We start from the raw sequence: 25,139 nt of genomic DNA, 5'->3' as shown, positions 1-25,139 counted from the left end.
TCCAACTCTTTTTCTGCAGATTAAATCGATTCTGCTCATTTCCACCTTAAACATTTGAGGCCAACCATCCAAACCTGCTCGAGCAGCTCTGAATGATTCAAAATAATTACACTGGACCCCGGGGCTGGCCCTCAGACCAGGAAGTCCCGTCTGGTTTGATTATCGGCTAATTTTAATGAGAACATGACAGAAAAGCAGCAGAGACCGGCTTCAACGACACTGAGAAACAAAAACAACACCAAATGTCATTTGTCTGAATCGCAGGTTTATTCTTGTTTATTTGGGTTTAAATTAAATAAGGCACATTCACATCATCATTAAGACTCGGCTTTGACATCCGCTCAGACGAAGTTCAAACATAAAGGTGGTTCCTGTGTGAGGGAGACAGGAAATAGTGACACTGATGGGAGACACGTTTGCAGCACTCTGCTCGTAACCATCAAATCGACTCTCGAGTAAAACCGTCAAAACCACAAATATGAAACATTAAACAGCAGGACAGTCGGCTGTGATGGAATACCACAGTTTGTCTTTTTCCTCTGAAGACGCACTCATTTCATCAGGTAGCTACAACCGTTTCATGAAGCACAGAGACCGAAACTTAGAAATTAACCTGACAGAGGGACAAAAATCAGACTGATTTGTTGCAGTTTTCAGTCATTCATCAGGCTGAACAGTCTGAGTCGGGTTTTTGGGGTTTGGACTCACAGTTTGTGTTCGATGATGTCATGATTTCATGAGGCATCAAGAGGAAGCTCAGACAGTTTGATTCGGTTCTCGACGTCCTTACTGAAGGTTAATAAACCACCTGAGCTGATGGAGCTCTGACTTCGGACCAAAGACCGTTTAGAAACGCTCGCACTCCACGTTTGTGGCCGCTGTCACGTTTTCTTTGTGCACGGATTTGGTCGAGAGGCTGAAATGCTAAATTATCACCACGGACATCATAGCATAAAAAACATGGCCGTAGGAAAGTCAACGCTGAAGCGCGTTAAGGTGCATTCGTTCTAACGACCAGCAGGGGGCGACGCAAAAAGACTTCCTGTACAGGAAACCGTGAGTCAGTAACACTTCCTGATGAGTTTATGGCCTCAGCCATGAGGTTCAAGTGTTACATGAGAGTTTGTGAGGAGCACAAACAGTCCACAGGTCCAGTTCAGTGACTGTGACTGAAGCCCATCCTTCTCTGCAAAAGAAGCCACGCCCATCGGTTAAGCGTTACAGTATTCAGATGGACGTCATACGAATTCACTCCATACAGTTTTTCTATCAAACTATAAACGTGGCTCACTCTCCACTCGAGGGGTCAGCGGTGTTAATGTTGGTGCTCAAAAATCATCAGCGCCGGTAAAAAGACGGAAATCCTTCAAACAGCTTGATTTGGAAAATAGCCGGCGGTGGTGTTGGATTAAAATCTGCTGGATAAAAGCTCGCAGCGAGGTTCAGCAGCGGACAGGGAGACACACGGAGCTCCACCCTCCTAAATAAAATAAGATCATCCTGATTAAACCAAAGTAAAAAAGTCAGCGGCACAGAGCAGCAGCACAAACTACAGCGAGGACGTTCAAACAGCAAGAAATGAAATCAGCTTGCATCCCTTTTTCTCCGTGAAGGCTGGAAGTGGAAAGCGCTTTAAACTCAGCTGAGACGTTCGTGTTGAAGCTCAATGTAAAGAGTTCCCCGTGCGAGGATGGTTTGGATCTCGCTCGCCTCCGTACAAAAGCGCCGAGCAGTTTTCAAACATCTGAAAAACAAAGTTCGGAAACCTGTCAGTGGAAAAAATGCAGCTTCTAGTTTATGTTAACGAGTGAGAAGGGAGCGCGAGCGGCGCCGAGCCTGTGCGGGTTAAACCTGATCCAGGTGTCTGAGTCAGGGCCGTCTCTGACGTCCCCACTGACGCAAAACATGGATGGTGCCCGACACCCTTTCAGTTTGCCTGAGGAGGCGGAAACCTCCGAGCGGGACAAATACAACCCGACGCGCTGCAGTGAGAGGACGTTTGGTTCGTGAGGATCCGGAGTCTCGTGTGCTTTTCTTTCGGCGGTCTTCTTGCTACTCGTGCCGTCTGCGCTTCGCGCTCCCTGCATCACTGTGCGCTGGGTTCTGGCTGCTGATTGGCGTTGCTCTCTTCGACTCTTTCGCTCTGGGTCGGGGAGGGCAGGTTAAGGGGATAAGGGGTGGAGTCTTCATCCCTGTGCTCTGACGGTAAGCCTTCAGCTTCCTCGCCAGGCCGAGGGCGGCCGTCAGAAGAGTCTGCGTGTAAATCTCGGTCGGTCTGGCTTTCGGGGTCAGACTGAGCAGACAGGATGTTTGCGAGCGGGACGTCGGCCGAGCTGTCGACCTGCGATGATGTAGTTGACGGTGTGGACGGCGAGGTCTCGCTGCCCGTGCTGCAGCTGGAGGCGTCGGTGGAGAGCGATTCGGCGCCGTCGGGTAGTTCAGGAGCGCACGCGACGTCTGTTGGGTCAGCCACGGTCAGCGCGTGCGTTCGCTCCGGCGTGTGCACTCCGGTGTCGAGGGTGTGAGAGCGAGCCAGGCGCCGCTCTTTGAGGCTTCCTGTGGGGCTGCTGACCGCCACCGTCTCTCCTCGCCTCAGCCTCCACCTGTCCGGATTCACCTGCAACGAAACGGCAGCAGAACTAAAGTCAGTCCTGCTCCAGACCGGAAACACCGATAAATACCAAAATACATAAGAGAACAAGACGCGTGTACCTGGCTGAGGTTTGGAGAACACCTGGGTGGAGAACCTGAAGAACCCTTCCTCATCTGCTGCATCCTGAAGGTGCAGGTGGGAAAAAGGAAAGAAAAATGGGGCTGAGGGTCGATGGTGGAAGGTTAAAGTCATACATTCATGAGAAATAAACTCTGATATTCTCTCAGACTAAAAGCTGCAAATGTCTGTGAAATACACTCAGAAATAAAGCGGAATAAATCACATTTAGGAGGAATCAACTTTCTCTTAATCTAATCCTGCAGCTGCTTCCTCTAGGGGGCGCCACAGCGCATCATCTGCCTCCATCTCACCCTGTCATCCAGCCCTCTACATCCATGAACCTCCTCTGAGCTCCATCTCCACCCTCCCTCCTCTGCACACGCTCAAACCATCTCAGCCTCTCCGACTCTGATCCATCCTCCTCCCTCCCAACGAAGACCTGAGCATCTTCAGCTCAGCCTCCTCAGTTTGTTCTTCTGTTCTAATCTCAGAATATTCCTGAGAAATAAGACTGAATATCCTCTGAGAATATTCACGAGGAAAAAACAAACACTCGAATACTTTCTAAGAATTTTGCATCACGAATATGAAAAGATTCAGAAATGTTACTGCGATTGCGCAGAGCAGTCACTGCACGTGTGGTTTGCTTTCCCTTGATGAGTGGGATGGTTTCTTGTGACTGGTGTGGATTCGTGGCTTGTTTGCGGCCTACCTGCTGATGGACTGAGCCAGCTTCTGCTTCCTGCTGTTGGAGTTATCCTGCAGCCTCAGACGCTGCACGAAGGAATGAGCTGAAAGAGCAAAAGCACAGAAACGATCCTGATTACACGGCTGTGGATCACAGTCCCCATTCTAATGAATGAAATTTAAGTAAAGCCTGCTTTGTAGGATTTATTGCTGGTGTTAGTTACCCAGAGCTCCTTTGGGGACGGAGAGGAGTTTGATCGGTTCATCATCAGGGGAGAGTCCAGATGCTTTCTGCAGAGCTCGCAGGATTTCAGTGTTCTGCACGAGATAACAGGAATATAAGTCTTCAGACCTGCACGACGGTGCAGCGATGAAGAGCTAACAGCTCCAGGAGAACCCCCCAGGAACGACTCCAAAGTAAAAGAAGACGAAGTTCATACTTCTCATATTCAGCAGATCATGGTCCCATTCTTAATAAATACAATTGTGCACCGGCCACTGCAAGGTCAGCGAGCCGTTTAAGCTCTCTGTGTTGGCGCTGAGCTCCAGTTACACACATTTGGATTATTTTGAGCTGTGAATCATACAAAGCTACCCTAGCACAGTCCAAAGACATACATTTGGAGTTGAGCGGGTTTACTTTCATGCTTTCTATGAACTCTGAAGCTTTTTGGGAGCTACAGCTAGCTGAACATACTGGAAGGTGCTGTGCAGTTTCATGCTCATCACATTTTATGATTTTAAAATCATGTATCAGACATCAGCATCGGCTTCAAATTCATTCTGCTGGACTACAAAGGCGGGACCTGCAAAGAGCCCTGATGTCAGCACCGTGGAGTCGGCCTGGTCACTGAGACGGAGCGACGCCATGACGCTGACATCAGGACCCTGTGGGTCCTCAGATTCAGCGTGAGGCACTCCACGACCTTTCCGCCCAGCTCGTAGGCGCAGTCCAGCGGCGTCCTCTGCCTCTTGTTCCTGATGCCAGGAGAGGTTCCGCCCCTCAGCAACAGCTCCACCAGCGCCAGATGCCCGCCCCGCACTGCCTCATGGAGCGCCGTGTTCCCCTGAAGGTTCGCCACGTTCACCAACGCATTACTCTGTGAACACACACACTTTCAGAGTTAATGTGTGTGTGTGCGCGCGCGCGTGCGTGCGTGTGCGTGTGTTCACCTGTAACAGGATGGTGGCTGTGTCCAGATTTCCACGCAGGCAGGCGTGGATCAGCGGCGTGTTGCCATAGTGATCCTTTTTATTCAGCTTGGCGTTGCACTCCAGCAGAAACCTCACCACCTAAACATCACCATGACACTCAGAATGACATCATCCTTCACAACGATGACAATAAAATCACTTTTTGCCAACAGACACACACACACACCACTGTAGTGGTCACCAGCAATTAGCCGGGTCCCAGTCAGAGTCACAGACAGACTGTGTTTCCACCGCTCAGCTCTACACGGGCGTCTAAGAAAGTACAACCCCTGCAGAAACAGGCTGCAAGGTGAAATTAGAGAAAGTGACCGTGCAGAATAAACAGCTCACATTTCCCCTCAGTGAGGAGAAAACCTCTGAGCGGCACCTGAAACTGACGCTTGGGGTTGGACTCCTCTTTCTGAGCGAGCGGACTCGTGCAACAAATGAACTTTAAGTCAGCTTTGTGCTCTGCAGTCCGGCTTTCTGATTGTTCACGTTTGAGTCCGTCTTTGTGCCCATTGCATAACTTCTATTTCCTCTGGGTGATATCCAGAACATCCAACAATGAGGATGCTGTGAACTAAAGCTCTGCTGGTGGACACGTGTCCTGCAGTTTACTGAATCTGAGGCAACATCTGCCAACTGTTGGTGTCCTGAAGTCTCTGACGTCACTGCCTCAGAGATGATGTTGCCTGTCTTCCTTTAATATTGGCTATAAAATAGTTACAGGATGGGCACCAGTTTGTTTCTGGAAAACAGTGAAGATCTGCAGCCAAGAAGAATCTAGTGAGATTATTTTGATAATACTTGTGCACATCAGGCTAATCTAAGCATGTTTTTACCAAACAGCAGCGTAACCTGGAAATCTGCTGCTGTAGAGCCTGACTTTCTGCTCCTTATGTGACGTGTTCATCAAAATTTGAGTAACTCTTTTAAACCTAACTAACATCAGCCAAAACTTCCGACACGTCTTCCTGACAATGTGGCCAAGTTTTCCATGTTTACATCCTGTGCACGGAAAGCTCACACATTCACTTCTCCCTTATCGCTTACCGGGATGTGGCTGTTCTGGCAAGCCAGGTGAAGTGGCGTGGCGCTCTGGTTGGTGCGGGCGTTCACGTTGGCCCCGTGGCGGATCAGCAGGGTGGCCAGCGGCAAGTGTCCGTGGAGGGCGGCGACGTGGAGAGGCGTGAAACCGTCGACGTTGCAGCTGTTTACGCCGAGAGTTCCCGCCTGCTGCACCGATAGCTGCGGGAAGATCAGAGAGTTTAATGGAAATGGCGTCGCATCCACGCTGCTGCACGGGCCGCTGGCGTACCTTCTGAGTGGGGGCGCAGTTTGGGCACTGACACAGAGGGTGGCAAAGCGGAGCCTCCGACCGTACTTCTCCCTGATCCTCCTCTTCCTCATCCATCCACTCCAACAGGTAACGCACCTGAGAAACAGGATGAGCAGACGTCGTCACGTTTCCCATCGAGGGAACGCGACCCTGAGCGTTCAGCACAAATGCAGAAGACTCACCATCTCCACGTCAGCGTCTGCCACGGCTCGCAGCAGCTTCTCCACCTGTCAGTCAAACACAGAGGCGTCAGACACCAACGTTTTCTTCTTCTTTGGTACTCGGAGCTGCACAGACCTCCATGAACGCTTTCTCAGAAATAACGTTTGACCGATTGATTATTGGTGCTAGCAATGTTGTTGTGTTTCCTGGTCAGCGCTCACCTCTCTGTGCCGGACCCGTTCTCCCTCTGGTTTGACCTCCGAGCCCAGGGAGGAGGTGCTGGAGACGGAGGAGCGGCGGCTGCTGCAGTCTGAGGCCAGAGGCGAGCGGCTGGGAGACTGAGAGACAGAAAAGAGATGCTGAAAACACAACCAGCCTCCAAATACTCCCAATGCTAACATAGTTTAGCTTTAGTGTGTGAATGCAGGTCAAATGTGACCACCAGGGTGAACGTTTCAAACATACGTGGTGAAACCAGAGAGGACGCAGAGTCAACTGCGAACATTCGCTCACCAGTTGAAAAGTAGTTCCAGGTTTCACTGGAACTACTTTTCACTGAGTGCCCCTGTTAAACATGCAGCCGCTCTGTCTCGTGAGGAAACCTTTTTGTATTCAATTACACTTTTGTCACATGGATTTTGACAATATTCACTGTGATGTTGGAGATCTGTCCGATGCAAGCGTGAGTGCAGATGAGACTCACGTCGACGCCGCTGCCGCAGCGCTTCCGGCTGTTCTGAGTGGACTGCAGCTGCATGAGGATCTGCAGGAAGACATGAACAACACATTCATTTTACAGTATGTGCGCCATGAAACCAATATGTTTCTTTTTCAGGGAGCACCTGAAGCATCTGTTTACATCATTTGAAAAACCTTTATCGTGCAAGAAAGGCTGAGTGAACATGACTCAGAGACTCTGCAGGGCTAAAGTCCAGAGCCTGGGGCCTGATGCAGACCTGTGTCTGCATCAGGCCCCAGGCTCTGGTACTGCCTGGAGCAGAGATGAAACAAACATCTGATTTTAAAGTGTATCTGAAGCTGGTTTAGTGGACAGACTGGAGAAAGGGGATCAGTCGACCTGCCGTCAGCAGCTGATCAGATTAGCTGCTATCCTCATTATGCTACCACAGCTGTGGGGTGAGGGACTCAAACCAGCACCCACACAGTGGAAGCGTCCTCTGCATGTTCTGGCACAATCGAGTGTCGCTGACCTTGGAGTTCAGGGCGCACTGCAGCGGCGACTCCTTGTTCTTGTTGAGGATGTGGGTGCTCGCTCCGTTCTCCAGGAGCACCTGGATGATGCCCTCGTAGCCCCAGCGCGACGCCATGTGCAGCGCCGTGTCGCCTTTGTCGTTCACCAGGTCCAGACGGCACGTTTGGACATCGTAGTACACCAAGGCCTTCACACACTGACACACAGCATTTATTATTTATGAACATGCTGAGTTATTTACTGGAACAGACTAACCCGGTGGGTTCAAACCAACTGGAGCATTTAAAGGATGAAATGTGAGGACATAACAGAGAGAGCGGCGACGTACGTCCTCGTGTCCGTACATGCAGGCGAGGTGCAGCGGCGTGTTGCCGTTGTTGTCCTGAGCCTCCGTGTTGGCCTTGTAGTGCAGCAGCAGCAGCTGGACAACAGAAACAAAGGAAGGACATCGTTTGTTGTAATGTTCTCCTCCTCTGGAGCGTTCATTCGTCTTTATTTAACGACAAGTTTGTTTGGCTGAGGTCAGACAGCTGCGGCTGATCCAGAACACACATTTCAGTCCTCACTTTGGAAACTGGTTTAATGACTTTGTTTGCTTATAACTCATCTGTTTGGATTATGTTAAAGCTTAAAGATAGAGGTGATGTTTGAACCTGCCAGTTAAAAATAACCAGACTTTGACTGACAGGTGGGTGGAGACACAGGCGGCTGTAGCTGCAGCTTCACCTCAGCTACCTGGAGTCTCTGAGCTGGACCTCTGCACCGTGTTTGTGCTGCTGGAGCCTTATGGAGCATTTTAATGACATTTTTTTCTGATCAATAATATGGCTGCTGTGAGGTCACTGCACTAACAGACCGTCTAAGTTCAGTTTTTTTAATTTAAATCCCAGGATTTTAGTTTTCTGCGCGTGCTCACCGTTACTCCCTGGTATCCACGCTGACACGCCAGGTGCAGCGGTGTGAGGGCGTGGTAGTCTGTGGCGTTCACCTGAGCTCCTTTATGCACCAGTATGTCGATCAGCTGGGACTGACCTGCCACACACACACACACACACACACACACACACACACACACACACACACACACACACACACAGGTTAGTTAATACTTTTTATATATAAATTGTGCCTCGCAGTATTAAACAAACTCATGTTGTGTCACTGCGCGTTAGCAGCCACTCACCGCAGTGAGCAGCGACATGCAGAGGAGTGTAACCCCGGTCATCTCTGGAGAACGGCGTGACGATGGACGGGTCGTTGAGCCGCCTGAAACACGGCGCCAACACTCAGAGTCAGTCTACGGTCAATAATGGCTGAACGCGTCAAACAAGGAGCTTATTGGTCAAAGGTTAGAGGGAGCTTTCAGGAAGTAACCAGTGAGGCTCAATCAGACTCTGCGGTCTGATTCTTACTTCAGAGCTTCAGCTGCGACAGGTGGGCGTGGCCGACAGGTGGCGCTTTCTGCTAGGCCTCACTTTAGCTAACAGGACTGCACAGCGTTTGTGGTGCAGCTACATTTTTGAGTATTTTCGTTTTTAATGGGCCATTGCATAACGGTCTGAAATACACACACACACACTAAAAGTGTGTGTGTGTGTGTGTGTGTGTGTGTGTGTGTGTGTGTGTGTGTGTCTGGGGGTTTCAGTGGGAAGTGAAAATACAAATGGTTTTTATTCCTGATTCGAAGCTCTGATGCACAAAAATAATGGAGAAAAGGGGAAGTGATGATCAGTTGAACAATGAAAATACAAGTCGAAGGCATCACATCAGCTTTTCTCTGCATATGTGCAAAGGCAAAGTCAGCCTTAGAGTGAATTTCCAGCTTCACAGTCAATAATCAGTGTGTCATAAACTCCAGGCAGGTCATATCAAATCTGTACCGTGGAGCCTTTACTCTTCTTTATTCTTCGTTATTTTCATGTGAATGCTTTGACGTACTCTCTGTACCTCTGCGTGTTTGTCTGTGTGAGTTTGGACACTGACCCGGACAGCTGGAGGTCACAGAGGTCACAGGAGCAGAGAGGATGACACATCTTCACATCTTCATCGGCCTCTCCATCACTCAGCAGGCGTTCAACCTCCTCTTCATTTCCATTTGCTATGTGCTACAAAACACACAGGAGCAAACTTAGCATTAGCAAAATCTCGCCACTAGATGTCAGAAGACTGTAGATTGCCGTCAAATGAGTGTTCTTCGGTATAGTGGAGGGTATAGGATAAACATGTTAGCCAAGAGAGATCAAAAACATTAAATTCAGACTTTCAGAGTGCACCCCATAATAGCCGTAGCCAGCGAGCGTGTTGCTATCACTGTTTGGGGAGCGGATCCATCCAGATGCAACCCAGGGGTTTTCCACATCTGTCTGCTGTTTACCTCAGCTGTCAATGCTGGGTGAGAAGTATCCACCTTTATTTACTCTGGAGGAGTCAGGAGTCACTTTTGACTGCTGACAGTGTTACTGAGGTAAACCTTTCTGTTGGTAAGCTGCTGTTAGCCTCTGTTAGCTGCTGTGTTTTTGCTGCTGTTAGCCCCTGTTAGCTGCTGTGTTTTTGCTGCTGTTAGCTATTGTGTCTTTGCTGCTGTTAGCCTCTGTTAGCTGCTGTGTTTTTGCTGCTGTTAGCTATTGTGTCTTTGCTGCTGTTAGCCTCTGTTAGCTGCTGTGTTTTTGCTGCTGTTAGCTATTGTGTCTTTGCTGCTGTTAGCCTCTGTTAGCTGCTGTGTTTTTGCTGCTGTTAGCCTCTGTTAGCTGCTGTGTTTTTGCTGCTGTTAGCTATTGTGTTTTTGCTGCTGTTAGCCCCTGTTAGCTGCTGTGTTTTTGCTGCTGTTAGCTATTGTGTCTTTGCTGCTGTTAGCCTCTGTTAGCTGCTGTGTTTTTGCTGCTGTTAGCTATTGTGTCTTTGCTGCTGTTAGCCTCTGTTAGCTGCTGTGTTTTTGCTGCTGTTAGCTATTGTGTTTTTGCTGCTGTTAGCCTCCGTTAGCTGCTACGTTTTTCTGCTGTTAGCCTCCGTTAGCGGCTGTTAGCCTGTTTTTTTGCTGCTGTTAGCTATTGTGTTTTTGCTGCTGTTAGCTATTGTGTTTTTGCTGCTGTCAGCAAAAGTTTCTATAAAGTGGATATAACTGACACTTAGTGAATAAACTTTCATATCATGTGAGAATGTAATCATACTGTTTATCTGAGGGAAAGTGGGTTTTTCTTAGGACCCTCAAGCTAACAATCTGATACGTTAGCTTGTATTCAGGTGTTAGAAGGGGGAGGGGTGTCCTTCCTGGCCACTGTACTCAAATATGGTGAGGGGATATGACGGCTTCCACAAACCCACTCCTATGTATTTTTAACAGATTAATTATAAGTTTATCTGAATGTATCAGCTTCTTGGAAGACGTAATTACTCTGATCTATGTACAATATAAAAATAACCCCCAAAAATAGTTACTACACATTTAAATCACTTTCATGGCCTGGAAAACACCAGGAAACATAATGAACATAAACAGAAGAAATGCCAACAGAGGGAACAGAGCTGAAGATTTTAAGTGCTAAATAACAGTTTTTATTTCACTCTCTTAAATTCCTTCTCCTTCAAACTGAATTGGACCTCGAAGGATCTGTAAAAACATTCACAGCATCAGGAGAAGCTTTTACATCCCACTGTACAAAAAAAACAAATACACATCATGTAGGAGCAGTTTTAGACATCATGCTGATCTTTTATGGGACATCCGCTAACGTCTCGGGCTGCAGCTCACCTCAAACAGACAATTAATGGGCGTGGCTACACCCTGAGTCAGCAGACTCATCCTCTCCTTGAACAGCGCCTTGTCGCTGAGCTCACCAGAGCCCTGAGGAAGGAGGCAAAAACAGGAGAAAACACATGGATGATCTCCAGCACAGTGAAGCAGCTGCTGAGATACGACAGCAGTGTGTTTGTGTCTCACAGAGTTCTGCAGCTTCCCCAGGTTGATGTACTCCACCGCCGCCTCGAAGGTGCTCAGACAGTAGCTGAGCTCATCTTTACTCGAGTGGCTGAAGCAGAAGTTCCTGATGTAGCTCAGGTTGGCCATCCTGAAGATAAGACAAATTAGATCACCCAGCTACATCTTATTAACCCAAATGATGTTTCATATATAGATCATCCTCAGCAGCCTCCAGTTAGGCTGCCTTTCACTGGAAGATTAATTGTGCTTATTTATAGAGGAAAAATCACGCGCTGTGGACAGTTTACTGTCAACAAACATTATGAATTCAATAAAGTAATCAAATATTGCAATAAAAAATGATGCATTTGATCATAAAACATTAACATTGATTGTTAAAGTCACTATTGGAGGCCACCGGTCCGTGTCCTCAGCTGCACAGTGCAGTAAACGCAAAAACTTCACCTCCTGCCTCATAGGGGGCGCTGCAGAGTTCAGACTGAGCAGGTTCTGCTGCAGAACAAACACAGGAACCGCTCGAGATGTTTTTAATATTAAAATGTCTCCAGGTTGTGAAGTTTGTGGCACATTAGAAAATATGAATTCCAATTATAGCAACTTTCTGTACCGTGGCATCGTGGACACGCCCGTTATCGAAAGCTCAAAAGGATCTGATTTAACCTCCAAGAGGAAAGTGTGACCCACAAAACCTAAAAATATAAATGAAACGGACACAGACGCTGCCAAAATGAGATGTTAAGTTTAAAAAACTTAATTTTTGGTCCGATTGTTCCAAATTTCACAAATGTGGGTGAAGCCAGTGTTATAGTTTATCCACGCCCACATGCGAGACCTGCAGAATCGAGCAGGGCTGCGATACCATCCCTTTGACCCAAAACTGTAAAACTGTGAGTCGTCTTTTTGTTTTCACTGCCTCATTTTTTCCTCATTTCTCTGCATTTTATTCACGACAGAAGGTCAAAGGTCGCAGCCAGTTCCCCTGTCGCTCACCAGTTGGGGATTTCCGTCTTCACCAACAGATAGAGGACGACAGACAGCAGGTCGTCGGCGCTCACGGCTTCTATGCTCACTGTGGAGGGAGACACACAGTCAGTGAGTGGAAACTGAAGAGTCATTCTTCCCATTCATCTCTCCCTCAGCTCAGCACTAATGAGTAAACTGGCTTCTCGTCAGCTCAGCGCTGCAGGCTGACAGCGGGGTTGTTGCCGTGATCCAATAAGCTTGGATTACCAAAGCAAACTGCACAAATGGAAGCTCACAGAGTCGGTACTGTCCTTTTCTTTAGGGAAACACAAGAGTCGCACAGCCGCTCTCTGATGAGTCCCGCATTTCCCTGCATTACACGTTTAATAAGGTGGTTTCTCTTATGTCACCGCGAGAAAATAAAGGAATGGTCTCATTTGTCAGACTCCTGGATCTAATGTGATTTTCTCAGAGTGATCCAATTGAAAACTATTAGATATTTATAGGTTTTTTTTGTCCTGTTTGGGACTTTTTCTACAAACGTGTCCAAATGACATAAACTGAAGTTTAATTTGACGTTAAATTCGATTAGATCTGCACCGCATTTAAATCAGCTGGCTAACACTGGGTCGCCCCTGGTGTCACCGAAACAGGCCTCCCAAGCTCTCAGACTTTGTGTTTTTGCAGCACAGCCCAAGGATGGAAACTACGACATGATCGCAAATATTACGTTAATATTATCAATAATATGGATTAATGGCAACACGGTGGTTAGCACTGTTGCCGCACAGCAAGAAGGTCCTGAGTTCAATTCCACCATCAGGCCGGGGTCTTTCTGTGTGGAGTTTGCATGTTCTCCCCGTGTTTGCGTGGGTTCCCTCCGGGTACTCCGGCTTCCTCCCACCGTCCAAAGACATGCAGCTTGAGGGGATAGGTTAATTGGATAATCCAAATTGTCACTAGGTGTGAATGTGAGTGTGAATGGTTGTCTGTCCCTGTGTGTTGGCCCTGCGACAGACTGGCGACCTGTCCAGGGTGTACCCCGCCTCTCACCCTATGACAGCTGGGATAGGCTCCAGCGCTGCGACCCTGAAAAGGATAAGTGGAAGCGAATGAATAAATGGATGGATTAATGCCAATGGACTTGCAACCTCTGTGTCTGTGACAAATTACTTTCTACTGCAAGCCTCATCCACACCTGTGCACGACCCAACATCCATGAATCCACCTGAGGAAACTCGGGGTTCAGCGTCTTGCTCGAGGGTGCTTTGGCATGCAGTATGTGGTGCACCACAGACCAGCTGCAGACTGACTAGAACTGGTTCCAATGTGTTGCAAATCTGAGGCTGCAAGGGACCCGCTCACGGCGAGCTGTGACATACTTCCATTAAAGCGAGCGCTGAAGCTCCACACACACATTTAAACTGCTTCTCCTACAAAGGAGGTCGATGAGCTCACACACTCGTTTTAGCTCCGCACACACAAACCAACAGAGTAAGTACCGGTGCGTCTCGGGGTCTGGGTGGCGGTCAGCGCGACTCTACGCAGGCAGAGCAGTTTGAGGAGGGGGGACGTCTGCTGGTTGAGCTGGCTCAGCTCTCTTTTAGCCCGAGACAAGTTTATGCTGCAGAGACAGAAGAACGGGGGACAGACGATGGGTCAGAGACATCGAACGGACACATTCACAAAGCTTCAGTGGCTCGGGCTAAAGGAAGGAGGCACACAGCTAAACAACAGATTCAATTTACAAAACAGAGACAGAACCAATCACACGGTGCAATGAAACATGACGCAAGTCTTCATGATCGCTCTATTTCACCAGTAACCCTTGGATGGTCTCCACTGTTGGGACCCTGAGCTGTCCCTCGGGTCAGACTGACCAGGACGTATTTAAAAACAAGTCTGAAATAAAATTTGACTTCATAAACCATGAACACGTATCGTGTTTGTCTATGCGAGCTGCTGGAACGCTGCCACGATCAGGTCACCTTAACTGGGTCCGTGTAAACGTTGAAGGCATTTTGCACATTTAAACATCGTCTGTAACGTGTTCAGAACAGCAAGCGCTGGTTAAACCTGTCAGCAGAACCAGATTTGACGCTGCAGAGGTCTGGGTCTCAAAGTCTGCTCCGGAACTGACCTGAACTCGGGTTTGACTCCCAGCTCTTTCTGCTGCAGCTCCTGCAGACTCCTGGTGGTTTTGTTGAAGGCAGCGTCCTGTCGACCGGCAGCACAAGAGACGGGAGAGGAACTTTTGAAACTGTCAAAGCCTCTTTTTGGGGTCATCACAGAAATAAAGAGCAAGAAGGAGAAATATTAAGGCTTCCATCACTGAAACAACGATCCCTCTGCAAAGACAAGTGATCCCTGCAAGCTGCGTGTTTGACGTTATATCTGCAGCAGCGCGCAGCAAAAACACCACAGGGATGTGTGTGTATGCAGGAGGCACGTGAGCAGATCACTCAGGATCTGGTGGTGGAAGAAAGCGGACGAACAGACGGTTTATTCGCTCCCTCGTTACGTCTAATGAGGAAATCTGAGCTCAGACCTACCTGGCTGGCCTCAAGCGTTCCCACAAAGTTAAAGATTAATTCATGGATACCATGATGAACGTACATCTGGGAAAAGAAGAGGAAAACCAATATTTTAATACGTGTCAGGAACAGCTCATCAAAGTTTCTCACCTCGCACCAAAATAGCTGCATGTTTGGATTATTAAGCTGCTTCTGTCACATGTAGCTTTGCCCACATTGAGCTCCGTCTTATTTTTTGTAAATATCTTATTGAGTTATTCGGCTTATTAATCGATTCCTTTACAGTTTCACTGGCATGAAGCAGGAAGTTACGTGTGACAGCTGTGGGAGCTTCTGCATGTGTTTGATGAAATCTGACTTTCTTGCAAACTTAAACTTGCGTCTACGTGTCAACCTTTCTCCTTCACTGAACCCAGAGACGTTACCTCCACAGCCTGTTTGAGGAGCGTCATCTGAAGCTCCTGCTTTGCCAGAAGTTTCTGCAGAAAACACAAAGCATGCAGGGGAAGAGGAAGGCGTTAGAGGATGTGATCAGGCCCAAAACTGCTGAGTCGCAGACGCCGCGGCCACATATCATCGAATCATCCAGTCCAGAGGAACTCGCAGCATCCTGCGTGTGTGCGTCGGGTCAGAGGTCACGCTGATTAAAGGAAGCTGATTTGAAGCATTAGTTACGGCGGTCACATGACACTGTTTGGGGTTCGATCCTTTCCGAACCGGAGGAAACGATTCCTCCCCACATGACAGCAGCAAAACGCTCACGTGTGCAAAGCCAACAGATGAACGTAACGTGGCCGCATTAACACAACATTTTACAACGAGGTTGATCTAACGAAGCATTAACGACCAACGATGATGTTTCACCAGAATGCTTCCTCTGGTTTATGTGCTGTTTCGTTTCATTTCCCACAAAGAGGGAAGCGACTGCACCGAGGTCACAGATGCCTGAATCAACGAAAGCAGGACTTTTCTGAACTACAGCTGCCGACTCAGTACAGCCCCCGCTTACATGCAACGCTCACATGAGCTTCTTCTGCAGTAAAAAGCATGTTGGACTGTCATGATTGTTCACAGCACACTGCTGAGCATCTGTGTTTCCTGCCTTAACACAGGACGTTGTGAGGGAATCACCAAGTTTGCACACAGCAGAAACAATGAGTGACAGAAATCTGCATTTTCTCCCAATTTTTATGTTATTTTAGAGATTTGAATAAGAATCCTTTTAATACAGGTGATTTTGCTAAAACCTCTGTAGTTGGTGCCACAGATTCAACATCCTGACCGACTGGACTGCTCGTCCTTTGTATGGTGCAAATCTCTTATCCAGCTCAGGCTCACAGCGGACTGGATCGCTGTTAAACTAAAACAGCAGCCTCTCAGTGAGTAATCAGCACTTTCCATCAGCTGCTCTTCCCTCCGGCAGAATCGGCTCTCAAACACAAGCTCACAGTTTTATTAAAAAGAAACGAAGCGGAGACACGGAGCGCTTTAACAGTCACATGCTCAAAAAGCACGGCCGTGTTACTCGACCACGTTTCTCACGCCTTTGATGTCATCGTGCAGCCGAGGGACAAACGAAACAAAGTCAGATAATCACACGAATAACCGTGAACGCACCGAGCCACCATGCAAACCAGAGAAGCACGCGAATAATAAAGACATAGAAGAGTGAATATTGGCCCCAGGTGAAGAAGCCAGAAATAAATATTCTCCAAATCAAGGAGAGAAAGGCAGATTTTCATTCAGCCAGTTTTAACGTGACAAATAAAGATTGTTTCTACTCACCAGGTGAGAGTCTCTCAGCAGACACTGAAGACACTTAGTGTAAAGACCGTTCACCGAGTCCTGACAGGAAACAGAACAGCTGTTAGCTCAGCAGGAAAGAAAAAAGTCGAACGCAAAAATCCCCTAAAGACTCGAAAACATTCAAACACATTAACGCTAAAAAGATGCACGCTCTCCTGGAGGTGTTGTTTGCATTGTTGTCATGTATTAAATCAAAGTGAAGCTAGCTGGAGGAGCCTTAAACCTGCACTCTTTTTGATGGCCACTGGGGGGCGATAGCTGCAGCTGTACAATGACAAGTTCTGTAGACATGTGACATCAACTTGTCTGCCAATAACAGGCCTCGAGACGAGTCTGCAACCATCTGCAACCACAGGGAGGATTTCCAACCAGCTGTGAGTGACGCTGGAGACCGATGGTAGCTGCTGGGAAACCATCGCTCAAATCAGTCGGTGGCCCTGGTAACCACCAGACACTGACACGGATTACCCAACCAGCTGGAAAAACCTTGTGATTGCATCAGTATTTCTGCCTTATCTGAGTCATGGGAGCGCAAACCTATCTGTGGTAAAAGAATGACGAAACCTGTGAGGCGTGCTATTTTAGGTCAGACACGCGCAGAGCTCCGTTTCCTTCAGACCCCCGTTTGTCACTCTAGTCCGTTTATCACCAGGGTTGTGTTTTGTGTCTGTCATCCCTACTATGTGGTGCCGGAGTCCCTTCCTCTCCTGCTCCCTGAAGGCCTGACAGAAGCTCTGGATGTGCTTGTCCATCTTCTGGGCGTGGCGGCCCAGGAACTCCCTGACGTCCTCCAGGCTCCTCAGGCTGTAAGAAGACGGCGTGCTGACCTCGGACAGGCTCGGGTCCACCTCCATGGGCCTGGAGACGCACAGGATGCTGTAGCTTTGCTCCCGGTCGTTGTAGAAGGTCTCCTCGAACAGGATGGGGATCGACACTAGAGCCGGGAACCCGGATCCCAGCAGGACCTGCCTGTCCTGGATCCGGACCTCCTGTAACACACACAGAGGTAAAAAGCTGTTAAACAGCCTCTTTTTGTATTTTTAGGACTGTAAAAGTAGGACAGCGGTGCGTTTAAACTCAGCCTCTGGCAACAACGAGCAGCACAGACTGGCTTGTGTTGAAGACAGACCTTCCCGTCCGCAGTCTTATAACCGTCCTCCACGGGCTGCAGCACATAGCTGTCGAAGTGAGAGTCCGAGTAGCTGCTGAGGGTCAAACTTCCACAGCACGGCACCAGAACCTGCAGGTTCAAGGCGACACGCAGGGTATTCCATTTATTAAGCACTCAGCACAGATTTAGAGTGACCTTTCCACACCAACGACAATCAGATAAGGTCTGATCTGTGTTAGGAAGCAGAAAATAGGATCAAATGGTACAAAGAGTGGAATCTTCACTGTATTAACTGCGGTTAGATGATGAACAGCACTGAGATGGCTCCTGGCCTCTAACTCACTCACGCTTTTAAAGTAGTAGATGTTTATCGTGAAGTATACGGCACTTCGGTGTGTGGTGGGAGTATTAAAATACAGAGCCGAGGCTCCACAGTGTTTCTCTGCACATTCGAGTATCCGATGGTCTGAAAATAGCGCAGAAACACTGACATTAAACAGGCGTCATTTGTTTTTAAGATGTTCACATGAAGTCAATAAATGCACATGACCTGATCGGCAGCATTTGATTAAGGATCTGAAGACGCAGTCACGAGCCAGAGCAGCTGCTGAAGCCCTGACGTATGCACAGCATGTGCACGCTGTGCCATGTAGAACTGATTTTTCCGCCTCTGCTGCGAACCGCAGCTTTAATGCACTTACACGCATTTTTTTTCCCCGCTGATGTTTTGACAGCGTGCAGATGACCCGACTGGCCGGCGTTCAGACATCTGATTCTCATCTGCTGCTCCAGGCGTCCGATCGTCATCTTTAACAAGCTCAAACGAGGTTTAGAGCGCCGCTTTGCAGCTTGTCAGCTCATCTGATATCTCTGCGCTTCACTGACAGCCAAATGAAATGTATCAACCCCGCTTTAACAGTCCGACCGAAACAATGCTCCTCTAACTCACTGAGAGTGAAGGGATGGCAGCAGAGCGCGTTGAAACCACCAGAAACCCCACGCTGACCCACCGTGAGGCAGGAAGTGGTGTAAAGGTGTCGCTGTGTTTGAAACCCCGGCTGAGCGCGCTTCTTTTACCTCAAACATTGTAACAGAGATAACGTCCCCGACTCTGATCTTTAACCTGCTTTAAGGGGCTGGTGTGATTCTCAGCTGTTTGTAGGCGCAGCCTTCAACCACTGAGGAGGAAGCGAGAAGCTGTTCTGTGATAGAAACTGGCAGAGCTCTGCAGCCGGCTCACACCTGGACTTATTCAGGTTCTGCTGCAGTTATTTTGAGCTCTGTGCCGTTTCCTCATTTTCACCTCCCCCCTGTTGTTTATTAGTGCAAACCTTCCTGAGCAGAGACAGACGCTCAGACCCCCAGCCACCTGCAGACGAAGCAACACGAGGGTCTCCAGCTGCACACTGATGTGTTCCTAACACAGACGAGCAGCGCCGTCTCTCTGGCGTGTGCTGGATCTGCCTCGCGGTCTCATGCCTGACATCACTTCCTCCGTGAGGCAGCCGGGTCAGATGGACCTGAGCTCCTCACCCTGTCACCGAAGCTCAATTCTTCTGCTTGTTCATTCACAATTCCTACTATCAGGGCTGTGCGATATGACCACAATCTCATATCCCGATATAAGACATCTGTCGTCCCGGTAACGATATAAATCAAAAATGTAACATTTTCTGTAAAGTCTGTGAATCTCGGGCAGCTCGACCTGCGTGAAGTGTTTCCAGCTGGGCGTCGTGTAGCTGGAGTCGAGTTTTAACCGATGCATGAAACGATACATTTTTAGACATAAGTTGTAACGGCGCCGTTTCTTTGTGAGTATTTATTACACGGCGTGCTGCGGGGAGAAGCCTGCTCTAACGTCTGAGTCTAAGCTTTATTTTTTAGCACCTGGCGTCTTTTTTACTTCTCATCTGTAAACACTCTGCTCTTTCACGTGATTCAGTTTATTTTGAAAAGTCTCAACAGGATCCTGAGGTTTATTGTGAAAGGTTTATGTGGAACATAAACAAGCGGACACGCGATGGCGTTACCGTCGTTGTTGCTAACAACAACGCATAAAAACAGGCGCTTGTCCGTCCGTAGTGTGGTTTTATTAAATATAAGAGAAAGAGAGAACTTTAAGAAATGAATACAGCCGCTGCAGTGATCAAAGCATGAACAAATATTGCTGTAACAGTTTATTTTGCGACACCACGAAACAAACGACAGACGTTTTTATATCGTCATCCGATATATATCGTTATATCGAACAGCCCTACCTACTGTTACATTTAATCACATCTGCTCAGTCTGAAGCATTTTCCACCCATTTTTAAAAAACATTGATCATCTAAGTGAATATAGACGCCGCAGACTCACAGCTATGTGACACCCAGACAGAGCGCTCTCTGATTAATCGCCGTCTGATATCGTGATCCGGTAGCTGATCCTCACATACATGCAGGTGGGCTTGTCTGGTGACATAAATGAGATGACGGGTCAAACTCACGATGCCGTGGAGCTCTGCCACTTGGCTGCAAAGGTCGGGTCTCTGCTTCTCCAAGGCCAGGTAGAAAGGATTCTTCAGGATGTTCTCATCATATACAGCCATAAGGAGCTGGAGGTCTGGATCCTGCAGACGGGACAGGAGGATGATGGGAGGAAAGACCTTAATTATCAACCAAGTACGTGTCAAGGACTTTTATAAGTATGTGACCAGTTAAACCCTTCGTGGGGAGAGGACTGTGGGGTGCAGCCCTGTCAGGACTCATCTTCTGGGGATTATAAATAATTGCAGAGAATAAATCTTCCACATCAGCCTCACTGAGAGCAGCTGCTGGTTTCCTGTCGATAGCATGTGGCAATACTGCTCATTGATGTTTGAGAAAAGCCAAGCAACAACAACAACAACGACAAAAGATCTCATGATTCCTTAATGCCTCCAAATTTGAATCTTAGGACAAGACCTGAAAACAAGCTCATTTATGGTCTTTGAGGCCACTGGACAAGAAGTCCCTTTCAATCTCGTTTCCAGCCTAATGTGGGTGGGGGTGGGGCTTATGTTCCCATCTCGTTCTGTCAATCTGCAGTGTTCAGGCCCCCCAGAAGTCGCTCACGGTCACGTATGAAGCTGTGCTGCCTGGATCTGAAGAAACCAGGGCTGCTTCTCTCTCAGCTGATCCAATTCTTATTGAACTGGTTTATTTCCGTACGATTGATCTAATAATCCTCCATCCAGACAAAGCTTCACCGGCTCCAACCTGGCCAGGCTGGATGCGAGGCCTCGGAAAAATCTCCCCGAGTCTGTAGTTACTAATGCTGCAAATAAGAGCGTTAATGTCTAATTACAATTCACCGAGCCTAAAGAGGTGAGCAGTTAGGTGGTTTGAACTTTTGACTCCATCTACCTGCAGCTGTAAACCGCGAGTCCTCTGAAGGTGTTACAGGACTGTAGATGCCTTCAACAGAAGACACATCGTTTTGAACCTGGGTGTGACAGCGCTTTTATTTTGAAAAAACCCATGCTATCAAAGCTAACTTCTTTTAAGCTTCTGTAAAGCTGGAGCGGTCTTCCAGCTTCAAAGAGTTTAAAAGTTATCTGCTTCTGACCCAGTCTCTGAGGCCTCTTCCTTAGAGACTGGGCGAGAAGTTCAGTTATCCAGGAGGAGCTCGGAGCAGAGCCACTACTCCTCCACCTTGAAAGGAGTCCGCTGAGCTGGTTTGGGGACCTGGCTAGGATGAATCCCTCCCGAGTGAAGTATTTCAGGCATGTCCTACTGGGAGGAGGCCGCGGGGTAAACCCAGGACTCACTGGAGAGATAATGTCTCTTGGCTCTCCCGGGAACGCCTGACTACATTCACCCATTCACACACACAAGCCCTAGATGAGCGTGGAGGAGGTGGCTGGGGGGGCTGATCTTCTCTGCTCGGGCTGCTGCCCTGCAATAAGAGGCTCTAATTTCTGATCTTTAACCCTGCACACTTCCACTGATCACCAAACTGTTTTCAAAATTGTACTAAATGCAGAAGTATTGCATATCAGCATCACTCACACCGATGACCAAAAGACTGGTGTCAACTAAAATTGTTCCCATTCTTCAAAAGAACCAGTCAGAGGTGTACACTGGTCAAGCTTGTCTGATTAGAACTGCTGTTACAGCATCTGGATTTACTGAAAGAAGTGGAACATTTTCTAAACCTTTCAAAGGTAAAACACTGAATGCACCAACTGTAACAGAGCCGATTATTTTTTCGTTGTTTCGACTGATTGAAACGTAATCAGCAGCTAGTTCAATAAACAGGCATTTTAGTCCAGTTCTGAAGTAAAAGCCGTTCCCTGTTTGTAGCGTCTGCAGTGTGAGGATCTGAATGATGTGTTTGGGACTAAACTGATTATCTCAGTTCATGCATTCAATAATAAACAACTTTCCCCCACACATCAGTGAGCTGCAACCGGAGTTTTGTGGAAACAATGCACAAAAAAGCAGGTCATCTCCTTGCCTGCATTTAGCTGGTATATCATTGTCGTTGTGTTGATAAGGAAAGTAAAAACCACCACGCTCCATTTTCTGTCTCACATTTCTGCAAGTGAAAAGTTAAAAATTCCCACAGGTTATAAAAGTGTGATTTCCTTCACTGAGGCGGCAGATGTGTAATCAGCCAGATGTGTTCGGCCTGAGGCGAAGCTCTTACACCTCACCCAGAGAACACAGATCACCAGAGAAAAGCAAAAGGGTCTCAGACTCATGCACAGCTCTCTGAGCTCTGCAGCAGCTCCGTTCTTCTCTTCTTCGGTCGTTCTGTTGCAGACCTGCCGCTGTGCTGGGATCTTTGTCCTGTTGATGACCCGGTTTGGTCCGAGCTTCAGCTGTGGGACACACGGCCTCACACTGACTCTACAGAGGAGCTCATGGTCCACTCAGATCATCGTCCCTCCTCCACCGTGCTGACGGCTGTATGAGGTGTTTGTTTCCTCCAGACGTGCTGCTGTGCGTGATGGACGAACATCTCCACTGTGGTCTTGTCTGTTCCAGGAGTGTGGAGCTACGCTGTGCTGCTGTTTGTATTTTAGAGAGAAGAGGCTTCCTCCTGCAGACCTTCCAAACAGCCATACTTGCTCACTCTGTTTGTATTTGCACTGCCGTAAACTTTAACATTAAAAATGATAACGATACAGTCAGAGATGAAGTCTTAAGACGTAACCGAGTCTTTAGCAGTGATTGTAAAGAAGACACACATTTCCTCAGGCAGGTTGTTCCACAATCCAGAAGCCCTAACAGCTCGAACCCTTCTCGCTAACATCAGAAGTCGCACACCAGTTGGAACAAGAACAGCAGGTCGAGTACCTTTACAGGGGCCGTGCAGGGCTTCAAAATATAACAATAAGACTGTAAAAATCAATCCAAACAGCAGAACCGTTAGAAGGGCTGTAATGTGCTCACTTTTCTTGGTTCTTTTAAGAAGTTTGGCTGCTGAGTCCGAGGGTTTTTCTATTAAAACACCATTTACCTTTTAAAAAGTCAGCACAGCTAATAAAACAAAGGCGTGGGATCCACGTAATCTGTTCTTCTTCCCATTTCTAGCCTGAACATCAAAAGGAGAAACAATGCCAACAAAGAAAACTCAATGAAAACAGAAAGTGGTCTGAGAGGTCTGATAAAAACATGACTGAAATGATACTCTGCAGCACATCCATGAGATTACAAACGTTACTGTACGAGCGCCAAATTTAATTTAAAAACACTTCATTCATCTGCGCGCCAAAACCACAACAAACCAGATCAATTCTACAGAAAACACGATCAGTTCTGCCCATTAAAGAGTCAGATTTTTATTTAATGACAGAAAAATAAGTTTTTAAACATTTTCTGATCTCTTAAAAATCTCTAAACTGACCGCTCACACCTTGCAGGTGATCCACTCACCTCAGAGGTCAGCTTCATCCTCCCTGAGCTCCCACACACGCACTGGAAACCAGTTCAGCACAACACACACAGTAAATCCCCACCCGAGCAGCTCCATGCTGGGAAAAAAACATCACGTGACCCTCGTGACCTCCCAGGCTGGAAGCAAAACAGCAGACAGAGGAATGTCCATCCACTCGGGCTTGAGCCACATTCACAGCTGATGTCTTAGCCTCAGGTTGAAGGGAACAACAGCATCACCAACAAAACACCGAGATCACCGTCCAAACTCAGGATAATAAACCCCAGTCACACCAAAGTCCTGTGATCTGAAGACACAATGACTCACAGACTCACTTTCCTGAGTGGATGCTTAGTTGTTTCGTCTAAGATGAGCGGTATTAGCTCCGCCCCCTCTAAGTCAACCACCTTCTGGTTGGCTGCCCCTCACAAGCTGTAGGATGTTTATGCACACACTGGTCTTAGTAAAACTTTGGTCATGTTTAGTATGAATATTCACCACTAGAATAGGAGACATGAAGGAATATAAGGAAAAGTAGGATCATTTCAACACAAAACAAGGAGACAAATCGGGAGTGTTTTATCTTTTTAACTGATTCGCATCACTAAGGACTTGGATTTTATATTCCAGGTTTCTCCGAAATGCAGCTTTAAACTGGCACACTTGCACTTCACACTTAGCAGAGGTGGCCTGAGGGTTTTCTTCCACTCTTTTAAGTCTTATTATCTCATATGTTCACTCATACTCTCTCTTTCTATTATGATTTTTTTTACTGTGTTATATTGGGTTATCAACTCATCTGTTTCGAGTAAACACCTAGATGTTCTTCTTCGATTTGCTATTATATTTAAACAAATACAATTTAATGTGTATTTTCCTGTTTTGTGGTATAGATATCCATAAAACAAGAAGGTAACTTAAAATGAAACTAAAGTCGTAACTCTTAAATTTGACATTTTGTGAATGGAGTCTGGCGTGGCGCTGGAAGCAGCTAATAAACTGTGTCACGGTACCGTTCACATGACAGGTGCAAGGAGGAGTTTTATGCTGCTCGCTGATAAATTAATATTTGAAGTTATCCATAGTTATCTAACAATTGTTTGTTCGGTTTTGTGCGTCTGTCAGTAAACGGGGACTTTAAGTTTTTAAATTAGCCTCCTAGCTAAAACCAAAAATACAGCCTGTAGCATTAGCGTTTCTGGGGATTTACTGTTGCCTTAGCGTAGTGACACGTTAGCGTTTCCAAACACGGAATTGAGCCAACAGATGTGATGATTTGGAAGAAGACTGATTTTACCTGCTATTAACGAGTCCCTTCGGTCATCCAGGGTTTAGCATGTCAAAGCCAAACAGCCTCAGCAGCAGCAGCCTGCCAGGAGCCCTACGAGCTTATCAACCTTGCGAGACGAATTGCGATAAATAAGCTGCTAAAACGAGCCGATTCGCCGATTATAGCGTCCTGAGTCTGATTCTGTCCAAGTAAAACTTTTACAGAAGAAGAAACGCGTTCATGTACACGAACGTTTCATTTATGGGATCTGATGTGGACAAATTAAAGGGGAGAAGCGCACCG

At 47.5% G+C, this 25,139-nt stretch overlaps 1 protein-coding gene across 3 annotated transcripts; it reads right to left on the bottom strand.

Annotated features, from left to right (window-relative positions):
• Positions 1 to 245: 245 nt before the first annotated feature.
• ankrd27 (ankyrin repeat domain 27 (VPS9 domain)) lies at positions 246 to 25,139 on the bottom strand. Of its 3 annotated transcripts, none has more exons than XM_026172435.2 (28): positions 24,864 to 25,139; positions 20,151 to 20,273; positions 17,681 to 17,791; positions 17,232 to 17,540; positions 16,531 to 16,590; positions 15,171 to 15,224; positions 14,764 to 14,829; positions 14,352 to 14,428; positions 13,714 to 13,835; positions 12,239 to 12,317; positions 11,249 to 11,375; positions 11,060 to 11,152; positions 9,295 to 9,416; positions 8,495 to 8,577; positions 8,228 to 8,343; positions 7,640 to 7,732; positions 7,310 to 7,507; positions 6,751 to 6,861; positions 6,320 to 6,436; positions 6,119 to 6,163; positions 5,916 to 6,032; positions 5,651 to 5,845; positions 4,574 to 4,693; positions 4,327 to 4,500; positions 3,625 to 3,718; positions 3,426 to 3,504; positions 2,713 to 2,776; positions 246 to 2,617 (listed from the first exon to the last, which is right to left on the bottom strand). In XM_026172435.2, exons 2-28 carry the CDS (start codon positions 20,250 to 20,252, stop codon positions 2,087 to 2,089), a joined length of 3,459 nt encoding a protein of 1,152 aa, XP_026028220.1. In that variant the 5' UTR covers positions 20,253 to 20,273; positions 24,864 to 25,139; the 3' UTR covers positions 246 to 2,086. The 3 variants fall into 3 exon arrangements, with proteins under 3 accessions (XP_026028220.1, XP_080159476.1, XP_080159477.1); XM_080303350.1 differs by lacking the exon at positions 24,864 to 25,139 and adding an exon at positions 23,566 to 23,698; XM_080303351.1 differs by lacking the exon at positions 24,864 to 25,139 and adding an exon at positions 23,566 to 23,695 and having other exon boundaries at positions 6,802 to 6,861.

This window comes from Astatotilapia calliptera, chromosome 7 (genome assembly GCF_964374335.1).
Source record: "Astatotilapia calliptera chromosome 7, fAstCal68.1, whole genome shotgun sequence".
In the NCBI taxonomy this organism is placed as follows: domain Eukaryota; kingdom Metazoa; phylum Chordata; class Actinopteri; order Cichliformes; family Cichlidae; genus Astatotilapia; species Astatotilapia calliptera.
This window is presented reverse-complemented; position numbering and strand designations above follow the sequence as displayed.

Coding starts and splice junctions, on each gene's coding strand:
- ankrd27 (XM_080303350.1), bottom strand. Junction 7,508..7,639: donor GCATGTACGGACACGAGGAC/GTACGTCGCCGC, acceptor GCTGTGTGTCAG/TGTGTGAAGGCCTTGGTGTA. Junction 3,719..4,326: donor CCTACGAGCTGGGCGGAAAG/GTCGTGGAGTGC, acceptor TATCTCGTGCAG/AACACTGAAATCCTGCGAGC.